The sequence below is a fragment of the Panicum virgatum genome, chromosome 5N (genome assembly GCF_016808335.1).
Source record: "Panicum virgatum strain AP13 chromosome 5N, P.virgatum_v5, whole genome shotgun sequence".
NCBI lineage: Eukaryota > Viridiplantae > Streptophyta > Magnoliopsida > Poales > Poaceae > Panicum > Panicum virgatum.
This window is the reverse complement of record NC_053149.1, coordinates 69,352,531-69,365,796: the sequence shown is the minus strand read 5'-3', so window position 1 is coordinate 69,365,796 and position 13,266 is coordinate 69,352,531. Positions and strand designations below refer to the sequence as shown.

Below are 13,266 nucleotides of genomic sequence, written 5' to 3'. Positions count from 1 at the left end.
CCCGGCGGCGGCGGTCGACGGCGACCGTGGCGGCGCCACTGCGGAGCTTGGCGGCGGCCCGGAGCTGGGGGGAAAGGGGAAGGGAGGCAAGAGGGTCCTAATGCGCCCCTTACCTTGGGCAGAGGTGAAGCGAGGAGACGGCTCCGCGGTGGCCGGCGGGGCTCGGCGGCGATGGTGGGCGGTGGCGGCGTTGGGAGCTCGGGGAGGAGGCTAGAGGTGGCGGTCGGCATCGTGGTGGTGAGGAAGCGGCGTAGGGGCCTATTTATAGATCGAGAGAGGCGGTGGTGCGGTGGTGGCCGATGGGGAGGCCGGCGAGCGGTGCGGGGCGGCTTTAAAGGTGCTCGGTGTCGCGGAGCGGAGTGGCACGCGATTTGCGGCGGCGACGCGACGGCTCGGTCAGGGAGAACGTGCAGGGGAGGACGCGCACGTGGAGGGACCGGCTGCTCAGCTCGGTGTCGCTTTGCGCGGCTCGAGCGGTGAGGCGGGACGCTGTGCGGCCGGCAGCGTCGCTACGCGCGGCCTGTGCGGCTCGGGCGGCGAGACGGCGGCGCTGTGCGGCCAGGCGAAGCGTCGGGCGGCGCGGCGAGTCTCGGGGGAGCGTGGAATGCATGCGGCGCGCACGCGGCGCGTGGGCAGGCGGGCAGGGCAGCCGTCAGCGGCGGGCGGCGTGGCGAGCAGCACGGCCACGCGGTGCGCGTGCGCACGCGCGGGCAGGGCTTCCGTCAAGGCGATGAGGGGCTCGGCGTGCAGGGGTGCGGCGCGTGCGTGGACGGGAGCGGGGGCGCGCGCGGCAGCGTGTGGGGCAAGGGCGGCGGTGAGCTAAGCGGCGCTCAGGGGCGCGCGGCAGAGGAGAGGGAGAAAGGAGAGAGGGAGAGGGAAAAAGGGAAAAGTAAAAAAGAAAAGAAAATAAAAGGGGAGGGAAAAAGAAAAAGTAAAAGAGAGAGAGAAAGAGAGAGAGATCGCGCCGGCGCCGATCGCGGCGACGACCGCGACTGCACGCGCACACGCGCTGGTCGGGCGTGACGCGCAGGACAAGGGCGAACAGGGAGACGGGACAGCGATGGATTCGGATGTCAGGATCGGTTTTTCGGGAGATTGGGAGATCTGGCGAAAAAATGATTTGAGCTCAACGATGACAATAATTTTGAAACATTTTAGCGCGTGAGTTATCTTGGTGAATTTTTGGGATGTTACAATTTTCTTTGGGAAGAAAAAGTTTAGGTTTGAGAAGTGGGGGCTCCAAAGGGATTCTTTTGGAGAGGTGATCCAAAAAGCCTGGGGAGCACCTTGTAATGAATACTCAAGTTTGGATACTTGGCAGTTCAGGATTAGGACTCTTAGAAGAATGATTAGAGGATGGGCCTCAAATGAAGTGGCTGCTCTTAACAAACAAAAGAATGATCTTGCTACTGAGTATAACTTCTTGGATAATGAAGCTGAACAGGGGAGATTGCCCCAGCTTGGACTTGACAGGCTGAAAGTAGTAGCTAATGAATTAGATAAAATATGGAGCTTAGAGGAAATCAAAGCCAGACAAAGATCCAGAGATATGAATATCTTAGAAGGAGATAGGAATACTGCCTACTTTCAGGCTTTAGCAAATCAAAGAGCCAGGAAAAAAACTGTAGACTGCCTAATGGGCCCCAATGGTCTGGTACATGACCAGTTTGGGATGATCAATATTGCGGTAGACTTTTACAAAAAGCTTTTTGCCAAGGACAGTAGAGAGGACTTTACCCTTCAGAGTGATTTTTGGGATACTGATGGCCTAGTGGCAGAAGCTTGAACTCTCTCTTAACTGCACCTTTTTCTGAGGAAGAAATTAAAGACACAGTTTTCAGTAGTTATGCTGAGGGCGCCCCGGGACCTGATGGTCTCTCCTTCCTATTCTATCAGAAGTTTTGGGGGGTTGTCAAACATGACTTGGTTAAGTTGTTTGATGATTTCTATAGAGGCAGCCTGGATTTACATAGACTGAATTTTGCTACGATCTCCTTGATCCCAAAAGTAGCTGAAGCAAAAGATATGAAGAATTTTAGACCAATTAGTTTGATTAATTGTAGCTTTATGATCTTTTCTAAAGTTCTCAGTAGTAGGCTTGCTAGAGTGGCTGATAGATTAGTGGATACTAACCAAAGTGCCTTTATCAAGGGTAGGTATATCTTGGAAAGTGTGGTAGTTGCCCATGAAACTGTGCATAGCCTTCATAGCAACAAAAAACCTGGTCTTATCCTCAAACTAGACTATGAAAAGGCTTATGATAGGGTGGACTGGGGATTTCTCTTTGAGGTTCTTGAAAAGAGAGGTTTTTGCAATAAGTGGATTAGTTGGATAAAATCAGTGGTGACAGGAGGTTTTGTAGGAGTTAATCTGAATGGAGAAGAAAGCTCTTTCTTTAGACCTGGCAAAGGTCTAAGACAGGGGGACCCCATCTCTCCTCTCTTGTTTAATCTAGTGGGTGATGTGCTAACTAGAATGTTGGGCAAAGCTGCTGAGCAAAATTTAATTGTAGGTCTCCTACCAGAGTTTAAAACTGAAGGAATCATCTCTTTACAATATGCAGATGATACTATTCTTTTCTCAGATAATGATGAGCATCATCTCAAGAACCTGAAATGTATTCTAATATGGTTTGAAAAGATCTCAGGAATGAGGATCAACTACCATAAGAGTGAGCTTATACCTATAAACTTAGATAAGGAAGCTATCCACAAAGCTTCCCATATGTTCTGCTGTCCAATAGGCGCCTTCCCCATAAAGTATTTGGGTATTCCTCTCCACTTTGATAAGCTTAGAAGGGAGGATATTAAGCCTTTAATAGACAAAATCCTTAGGAAAATAGCCAGTTGGAAGGGGAAGCTCCTCTCCCAAGCTGCTAGACTGGTTTTAATCAAATCTTGTTTAGCTAGTATCCCTGTCTACCTTCTTTCTTTTATTAAGTTTCCTAAATGGGCTATCAAGGCTTTGAATACCCATTTAGCAAACTGTTTTTGGAATGATTCAGAAGGGAATCATAAGTATCACTTGGCTAATTGGGAGAGTATTAGTATGCCAAAAGAGTACGGTGGCCTAGGGATCCCAAGTCTAAGGGATTTAAATATTTGCCTTCTAAGCTCTTGGCTGAAAAGATATAACCTCACTGATACTAAGCTCTGGAAGGCCCTCTTAGACTTCAAATATAATAATAGTAAGCCTAACATCTTTTGCTGCAAAGATACTGGAGCTTCCCAGTTTTTTAAGGGGTTTATGTGGGCTACTAAGGCAGCTAGAATAGGCTTTAGATGGAAAATTGGTGATGGTAAAAAAGTTAAGTTCTGGGAGGACAATTGGTTAGGCAATTCTAGTCTAGCTATTCAGTTCTGGGATTTATATGTTATTGTCAATGAGAAAAACAGCACTATTGCCGATCTATGGGATGGCAATGAGCTCAAATGCACTTTTAGGAGAACAGTAAGCCCCACCCTTAGCAGGAAGTGGTTGGAGGTAGTGCAACTTGCATCTACCATTGAATTGACTGGAGGTGAAGATAACCTCATCTGCCAATTTACCTCTGATGGAATTTTTACCTCGCAATCCATGTACAAGGTTATTAGCTTCAGAGGAGTCGTACCTGTTTTCGTTCCTAGTATCTGGGATTTGAAAATCCCACCTAGAGTTCACATCTTTCTCTGCCTCCTCTCTAAAAATAAGATCCTAACTAGAGATAACCTGGCAAAGAGACAGACCTTGGCAACAGAATCTTGCCTCTTTTGTTCTGAAAAAGAGACATCCCAACACTTGTTTTTTGATTGTGCTGTTGCTCAGCTGCTCTGGTCTCTTGTTTCGCAAGTTCTAAATATGAATATTAGCTCCTTTGTAGATGTAGGTGCTAAATGGCTGAGTGACAAAAAAATTTGCTGCTGTTAATATTATTAGCTCTGCAACTCTTTGGTCTCTTTGGAAACTGAGGAATGAGATGTGTTTCTAGAATGTAGGTTGGACGGACGTGCGACTCCTTCTTTGGAAGATAGTGGGGAGGGCTCAGAATTGGCAAATTCTGTGCCCCCCCCCCGAACTCCCAAGTAACTCTGCTGGCTTACATTTCCAATTTAAAGGACCTGGCAAAAAAAAACCCCAAGACTGACAATGGATTCGGCGTGAAGAAGAACCGGCCACACACATCCAGAAACTCTGATGAGAAACCAATGGACATGATCTACTGGTCTGCACAGCTGAAGGAAATGGAAGCTGCGGTGATCGTCTGATGGAAGATAGTTACCTACTCTCTGTTGAGGACGTGGTTACCTGGACTTATAGCTGTGGTGTTTTCTTGTTTCTTGTTGGGTTACTTCATTTTGGGTGACGGATATGTGCCGTTACTGCAAAAACTCTTGTACTCAAACGTTTTTCCTTCTGTCATAAGTATGACGGGGCTCGGCCCTATAACTCTAAAAAAAAAAATCCTCCGCGTCGACACCCCATCTGCGGCGGCGCAATCTTTCTTTATAATGGCCGAGCCGCGTCGGTTCTCATCTCTGTCTGGCCGGATCGACGCATCCCCAGGGTTCAAAATTTCGGTGAAATTTCGGTATTTTTTTCGTTTTCGGTAGTTACCGGGAAGTGGAATTTCGGTAAATTTCGTTTCAAAATTCAAAAATTTAAAAAAATTTGTAAAAAATATGATAAAAAACTAGGTGTTTTTCTAAGCAAATAGGACTAGAACACACTCAAATCTAAGATCATTTGCTAGGCTAAAATTAACATTTGAAACCGTAATTTGAATGACTCGTCATTTCATGTGCAAAAATTTGTTTTCTCCCCTCGACTTCAACTAGACTTTGGTTTATCATGATATTGGTGAGGTACCTATTCAATTTCATATGCATACCTACAACTAGGATGATGATCCATCGGCCGGCCCGGGTAGACTATACTCTCATCAGTAGACTAGTAGATCTGGTTTCCTCGTGCTGTCCAATTAGGCTCGTCGTCAATCTTGCTTCGCTTTTGCCTTTTGCATCTGCTTTTATATTATCATCTAGCAGCTCTTTTCTTTTGTATGTAGCGGTGAGATCGAATGAGATGGCAGCTAAAGCCCTCTGTCTGCTGTAGTCTATTATTCTTAACCAGGCCCTCGATCTGGCTCTTCTTCTAGCTTTGTAGCCGGTAACTGTGGAGACTTGGGAGTTTTTTTTTTTGAAGTTGTGGCCATTGCTGATACGTGTTAAATTCCATTGGCAATTCTTCTCCATTGGCAACTGCAGATTAAGTCAGTTGTGGCCTTTGATCTGCCTCCACTTCGTGGAAGAAAGCTTTGCATTGCAATAGTAGGTCGGTGACTGTAACCTTGATTCCAGTGAATTTCCTCCGACGCCATTCCAGTCCCGAGGATAAGAAGAGAAGGTCAAATTCTTGCATCCACAGCATGCATGTGACCAAAATCTTAGGCCACAAGAGAATTGTCACCATCTATAGAGCAGGGAAAAACTTTCCGTTGGAAAACTGCCGGAAAACACACCTTTCAGAATGCTTTAACAATTCTCTATACAAATTGAATCAAACAAAAAATTCAAACACTGTCACATGAATTGATAACCAATTCAAATCATGTTTGTCCTGGATTTAAAACAACTTTCAATTGGATCAACTAATGTCCCTAAAAATTTATAGGAATATCTGCCATAACAAGAATAATAAAAGTCCAGTTGAGGCCTAAGAGAGAAAATGAAAGTTGTCACATGAAATGACAAGACTTTTAATTGGTAGTTTTTGAAATAATTAAATAACTTTCAAACCATTGCTCAAATGAAAAAGTTCCTGAAACAAAAGTTGTAGATCTCGAAAAACTGAACAAAGTTGGTATTCAAAAGTTTTTCATTTGACCTCGGGAACAATACGAAAATCACAACGGACATCATTTTCCGGTCGAAATCACCGAAATTTCGGTCGAAATCACCGAAATTTCGTTTTTTGAATTTGAATTCTCTTTCCGTTCGGAATTAGCGAAATTCGGCGAAATTTCGACAGAAATTTCGTTTCCGGCAAACGTCGGGATTTGGAAAAAAACGAAAAAGTAAACCCTGCGCATCCCGAGCGAGGCCGTGTCAGCCTGCCCACCGCTACCAGACCGCTGCGCTGGCCATCACGTGGTGACCGCGCATGCTAGATCGCCAGGATCCCCAGACGCGTTCGTCCGCCCGTACCGACGCGGCGCCGCCGACGCTCTGCTCGCCTCCGCATTTGGTGTGCGGTGTGGCCGGGCGTTGGGTGGACCGGCGGCACTCTGCCCGTTCGGTGTCCCTGCCCGTTCTGAATCTTCTCCGACCTCTCGCAGGAACTCTGGACATCACATTCCGACATCCTCATTCCTCACATCACCCTGGCGCCTTGGAGTTGACTCGCCATCCTCAACTCACACACTTGAGAGCATCTCCAGCCCGGCATGGAAAATGAAGCCCCTACATTTCATTTTAAGAGCCAGTCTGCAAGAAATGAGGGTCCAAAATGAACCTCAACTCCAGCCGGACCTGCAAATGAGGCCCCTATTCGTGTGGGACCCGCAGAGCACGTCCAGAGCAGGCGGGAACTCGATCTCGAGGCGTGTCTTGCCGTCGTCCATGGCGCAGGCGAGGGAGCGCGCGGCGTCGGTGACGAGCAGGTCATAGGAGTGGGGCTTGTAGACGGGCACCCCGGCCCTGAGCACCTCCACGTCCCCCGTGCCCGCCTCCGCGCGCGGGGAGACGGCGAGGCGGCGGGGCCGGAGCCGCGGGTACGAGCAGGCGGTGGCCGGCAGCCGGGGCGGGGAGGGGGAGGGGGAGGGGGAGGGGGAGGAGGAGGGCGCGCGCGGCAGGCGGAAGTGGCGGGCGCAGAGAGCCGTGGGCGCCGGAGTAGCCATGGCCGCGCGCTCCGAGCGAGGTGTGGAGGAGAGCAGAGACGAGACGCAGAGCACGACCACCGGCAGGCACGTCCAGAGCACGCAGCACGCCACCGCGCACTCCGCCGCCGCCGCGCCGCTCCCGGTGGGGCCCGCCGGCGGAGCCGCCGGGGACGCGCCTGACACGGCCCGCGCGCACCGCCTCCCGGCCGCTTCTTCGCGGCCTCGGCGGGCGCCATCTTCCTGTGCGTCGCCGGTGTCTTCCTGAACTGGAGCAAGGCACTGCGCGATGAGTCAATGGCGACTCCGGCAAGGGCTGGTCGTGGCCATCGATCACTTGCCGCGTCCGGCGTCCACCAGGAAAAAGGAGCCCGGCGCACTAGTTCATGCTCATGCCGCCGTCACGCCGCCTAGTGCCACGCACATGTCGGCGACGGCTAGCCGGAGGCCCGGATTTCGGGCGGCCGAACCTCTGGCCCATGGGCGGCGGTGCGGCGCCTATCATCGCGATGGCGGAAGCGTGCACGGCGAGGGGACGGGCAGCATAGTGCGCGGGTCGCCGCGCGGCCGCGCCGGGCACCGCACGGAGCAGCGGCACGGTGGTGCACTGGCCACTGGCCGCGGACACGCGGCGCGCAGTGCCTTCCTGCGCGAGGCCGGCGCGGGGGGCCGGGGGCGGGTGGCCGGCGCGGGGACGGCCACCTCCGCGCGCTCACCGCGTCGACTCCGGGGGCTTCTTCAATCCCAATCCACCAGATCCAGAGGCCGAGCTCAGGCGGCAGGAGGGGCCCCGACGGCGGCTACGAGCCGCGCCGGCGGCGCTCGCGAGCCAGCGGCAGAGCCCGCGAGCACCGGCAGCGGCCCTCGCGAGCAACCGGCGGCGGTGGCTGCAAGCCGCGGCGGCGAAGCCCGCGAGCACCGGCGGCGGCCGCGCGAGCAATCGGCGAGAGGCGGCCCTCGCGAGCCCCGACGGGGGCGGCGGCGAAGCCCAAGTAGCAGCGGCGCCGGCGAGCCTCGCCGGGGGCGGCAGCGGCGAGCCTCGGTGGTGGCAGCGCCTCTGCGCGGGTGCGAGGCCCGGAGGAGGGTGAGCCCGGCGGCGGCGGCGCCGCCTCCGCCTCCGCCGGCGCGGTGGGGGGCCGGGGAGTGGGGGGCGGGCCGGGGCGTGAGGAGAGATGGGAGGCTGGATTGGAGCCTCCTATTTTTATGGATTTGGGGTGCTAATTTGAGAGCTCATTTAAAATAAGAATCCATTTAAAAGGTCTGCTGAGGTTTAATTTCTCTCTAAACTCTCAAAATTTAATTTAGAGTAGTAGCTTAGATCAGGACCTGGCTGGAGTTGCTCTGACCGATCCCCCGGAAAAAAAAAAAACTGTTCTGCCCTCTCCGAGTACATCCTTTGCCTGTCCATACGCTGATACGCCACCGACGTGGCTGCGGAGTGCACAGCATGTTTTTTTTATAAAAAAAAAGTACAGGGCATGTCGTTTGTCTGCCGCGACGACCATTCCCTACCAGCGTTCGCCGGAAAGTCAAAGCTGGATGCAAGCATGTGAAGCACCTGCGCAAGTTCTGTTTGGCTATGTTTAGTTTGTGAAAAAGTTTACAAAGTAATTGTCACATCGATTTTTTTACATACATGAAGTATTAAATATAATTGAAAAAATAACTAATTATATAGTTTAACTGATTACCACAAGACGAAATTTTTTAAACCTAATTAATCTATGATTAGATATTAATTGTTAAATAACAATGAAATATGCTATAATAACTAAATCCAAACTTTTTGACCAGCAAAACACGCCATGTGCTCCAAACACGGGCTCTCCGATCCTCCTCATCAGGCACGGCAGACAAACTGCGATCCTGCTCGGACGAGAAGATCTCTTTTTTTTAGTGAAATAAGGACGACAAGATCCAATCCAAGAACCGCAAGCGAAGCAATTCCCGGCGGCACTGTGCGCGCAGCAGCTTTTATCTTGTTTCCCTTGGGACAATTCGGGGCAGCCAACACGAAGGCGACATTTCCCTCTGAACCAGGGAATCCGATGATCGCATAGGCAATTAGGCATGCTGTTGAAGAACAGGAGGCGCAGTACAATTTCTGGTATGTTGGGTCCCCATTGGATCTTTTGTTTAGAAATTCTTGAACCCCCTACTGATAAACGTGTGTGTACCAAACCCCTGGCCCCTCCAGACAGTACCAGTAGCTCGCTAATCTCTTTCCCTCAAATCCGCTACGCCATCAACAAGCACCAGCGCTTTCTGGTTTTCCTTTCAATTTCTTTGGTTCAAAAACAGAAGAAGGAAAGCATTACACCAATCACCAGATGCCTTGGCTGCAATATCTATTTCCCAAAACCCCCTCATGAGCCATGAGCCCCACGACAGCGAATGATCATGGATGGCCCATGTGCAAAGGAACAATCCCTATCAGCACAATTTATAAAATGGAAAAGAAAATGATTGCTGGTGGGAGGGGAAAAGGAAGAAAAAGAACAGGACTGCAGAGGCAGAATATTTAAACACCATGACAGACATGCAAGGTGCAATCGGTAACAACAGGTTAAAGAAGTGAAGAAACCAAGGTTTGACGTTTTATTAAGGTATAAGACAATTAGACAAGTGAGAGGTCCAGTCCAAGTTTGGTGGAGGGAAAAGGAAAGAAACCTGACATCTGATGCGGAGGTAAACACCTCACCAAACATCCATTCAGGGAGCACAATTACATTAGTCTAATTAGTTATTAGAGGGGTTGGAGCAGGACTACAGCTCATCATTGGTGTGAGGAGAAAGGTTAGGAAAGCAGGAGGAAAAGGGGGAGATGCATTATCATATAGGAGTAGCAAAAGAAAGAAGAATCAGCCGCGGACAGCCTTCCTACCCTCCTTTCTCAGTCAGCCCTTTCTTCCTTTCAAGTAAGGAGAGAACATGACCTCTATTTCTTCCTGAAGCTGTTCCTGAAGCGACTGCATTTGATCTGCGTCGGTTGGAGGAAGGAGGAAGGAAGCCTAGGAAAGCCACCGCTCACCTTCTCGCTCGCTCCCCACCAAACGCTGCTTGGTAGGAGAAAAATTGGCGGAAAAGCTTCCCCTTGGCTGAGATCTCTTCTTTAATTACCCCTTGGGAGTTGGCGGGCTCATAAGAGCGCACAGGGAGAGGGTCGCGAGAGGAGAGTAGAGACACAGACAGCGGGTGCTCGCTGGGGAAGGGGCTTGTGGCCTTGTGGGAAGGATCGAGAAGAAGATGAGGCGGTGGGCTTTGGCCATAGCCATTCTTGCTGCAGTGCTCTTCCTTGGAGCTGAGGCACAGGCGGTGCAGCAGGGCCACCAGACAGAGAGGATCTCAGGTGAGGGACCTTTCTTTTTCATGTGTTCGTTTCCATCTTGCTTCCGAGCTTGATTGGCACATTCTTGTCAGTTTGTACAACTCGAGCTGCTTGTCTTACCTTAATACATCTGCTAGTAATTCGGTAAAGCAAGAATTTTGGCATCTGTTAGTATGTCAGTTTGATCTGTCAGGCCACTGATCCCGAATTCTTACGAGTTTGATCCCCATCTGAATGTGGTAATGGTGGGTTACAGATAGATGGAATCATGGCATGCAGGTGTATCATTTGGGATGGTCTAGGTTCATGGGTATCTGATATTTGATCCAGTTCTGGTTTAATTCAGTTAAAAATCACATTTTTTGACATCCACTACCACTCACAATCAGGTCTTTAGGTTTTTATGCTTGACTTACTAGGGCAGTCTGTATTGTCTGTCTGCCGTGGAAAATGTGGAATTGGGTGTGAATCTTTATTTCCTATAGCCTACCTCTTTCAGTGGTCTTCTCTTGGTAGTTCCTCAAGCCTAGACAAACAGGATAATACTCATGGAGCAGTCAATGGCACATGATGAAAATCATGATTCGTTCAGTTTTGCATAGCTGCAAAATTCACTTTAGACCTATATGATCCTGTCATATACCTTGCTTAGGATCAATGTGCTATATGGTCCTGTCATCCCTAGCATGGTACTAAAACCAAGTATATATTCTTTTCCCCCAGTTCTGTGCAAGTCCTAATTCTGTGGCCAATAAAAATGCAGGGAGTGCTGGTGATGTGTTAGAAGATAACCCTGTTGGGAGGCTGAAGGTCTATGTCTATGATCTCCCAAGCAAATACAATAAGAAACTGCTGAAGAAGGATCCCAGGTGCTTGAACCACATGTTTGCTGCTGAGATCTTTATGCACCGGTTCCTGTTGTCAAGCGCTGTTCGAACTTTCAATCCTGAGGAAGCAGATTGGTTCTACACGCCTGTATACACAACATGCGATCTGACTCCTTCAGGTCTTCCTTTGCCGTTCAAGTCTCCTCGAATGATGCGCAGCGCAATTGAGCTGATTGCCACAAACTGGCCTTACTGGAATAGATCAGAGGGTGCAGACCATTTCTTTGTCACACCACATGACTTTGGTGCTTGCTTCCACTATCAGGTACTGTACAATCACTAGTAGATTAAGTAGCTGTCGCATGCATTTATTTATTCTTGTACAGTTGTACTAATGAAGATTAGATGTAAAGCAAATATTTTAGCACAAAATTCCAGCGATTGGAACAAATGGGACATATCTAATTGCAGCACAGAACATGGGGGCCATGGGAGATCAAGATGCTTATTCTTGTTAATGAACTAATATTGACTAAATTAATTCAGGCTCCATATGTTCTTTTGTCCCTTGTGAAAGAAACATGTCCCAGATAGTGATTTTCTATAAGATGTCATGTTAATATTCAGATTCATGGTTAACTAACAACTAATAGAAATAACCACTTGCCATACTTCTGATTAACGCATTCTGTTACTGGCTGTTTCATTATCTTGATCTTTCTGTAACATGCATACCTCCGTTGTTTCAGGAAGAGAAAGCAATCGGACGGGGAATCCTTCCCTTGCTTCAGCGTGCTACACTGGTTCAGACATTCGGACAGAAGAACCATGTCTGCCTGAAGGACGGATCCATCACAATCCCACCGTTTGCACCTCCCCAGAAAATGCAGGCTCACCTTATCCCCTCAGACACCCCTCGATCCATCTTTGTGTACTTCCGTGGTCTGTTCTATGACACCAGCAATGATCCCGAGGGTGGTTACTACGCAAGGTAAATCATCTCCATGTCTACAAGCGATAGTCAACACACCTCTATATCTGCTTCTTTGTTCTTCCCTCCCGTTGCATCCTGGGTCTGGCCTCTGCTAATTATGCATTTTCTTTACAGAGGTGCTCGTGCGTCTGTCTGGGAGAACTTCAAGAACAACCCACTCTTTGACATCTCGACCGATCACCCACCAACCTACTATGAAGACATGCAGCGCTCCGTGTTCTGCTTATGCCCATTGGGCTGGGCACCATGGAGTCCCAGGCTAGTGGAAGCCGTGGTCTTTGGCTGCATCCCGGTGATCATCGCAGATGACATTGTCCTGCCCTTCGCGGACGCCATCCCTTGGGAGGAGATCGGTGTGTTCGTCGCCGAGGAGGATGTCCCAAAGCTGGACAGCATCCTGACGTCCATTCCCACAGATGTTATACTGAGGAAGCAGAGACTCCTCGCCAACCCGTCCATGAAGCAGGCCATGCTGTTCCCCCAGCCTGCTCAGCCGGGAGATGCATTCCACCAGATCCTGAACGGGCTGGCGCGCAAGCTCCCGCACGGTGACAACGTCTTCCTCAAGCCCGGGGAGAGGGTCCTGAACTGGACCGCCGGACCACCGGGCGACCTGAAGCCTTGGTAGCATCTGGCATACTATTACTAGAACTTTTTGGAAAGAGGAGATTGGGGACACATGATGATATACGTGCGCCTTTGAATTACCATGGCTGCATAGTGCTGACCACAAGCCAAATGTACATTTTTGTATGATCGTTACGTATAGCTGTTATACTATATATCTTAATTTCTTTTTTCTTTTTCCCTCTTTTATTAGGTGATGAGAATGTCAGCCTTGTCAATCATATGTGGATAGCATAATCGAAATTTACTCATGCTGAATGCTTGATCTCATTTTATTATACTCGATCAATGTCAATTGGCATCAAACGCCTTGTCCTTCGTTTTTGTGCTAGCTGCATGCATGACCTGGCTGACTTTGGTTTTCCCTTTTTATTGGTCTCTAAACAAATTCGATTATAAAGGTGGATTTGCTTTCTGAAGCAAGACCATGGAGAAGCAGGTGTGATTTACGACTGATCAGGCAGAGCATGTCGCTTCGGTCTTTATCTGAATGTTGCTGAGTTCTCAAGGACTGTTCCAGCAAGTTGTGGTGTGTGAGTACAGTAACCTAGAGAAAGATTGGTGGTTGTTACTGTAAATTGGAGGCTAGCTAGCTATGACTCGATGGATTAGAAATGGAGTCCGCATCAGCGCTTTT

The 13,266-nt window shown here is 49.5% G+C and overlaps 1 protein-coding gene across 1 annotated transcript; it reads left to right on the top strand.

The window, feature by feature from the left end:
* The first annotated feature begins 9,585 nt into the window (after positions 1-9,585).
* LOC120672658 (probable glucuronosyltransferase Os01g0926700) lies at positions 9,586-12,909 on the top strand. Its single transcript, XM_039953183.1, has 4 exons — positions 9,586-10,202; positions 10,945-11,333; positions 11,758-11,999; positions 12,117-12,909. Exons 1-4 carry the CDS (start codon positions 10,100-10,102, stop codon positions 12,628-12,630), a joined length of 1,248 nt encoding a protein of 415 aa, XP_039809117.1. The 5' UTR covers positions 9,586-10,099; the 3' UTR covers positions 12,631-12,909.
* Positions 12,910-13,266: the final 357 nt, after the last annotated feature.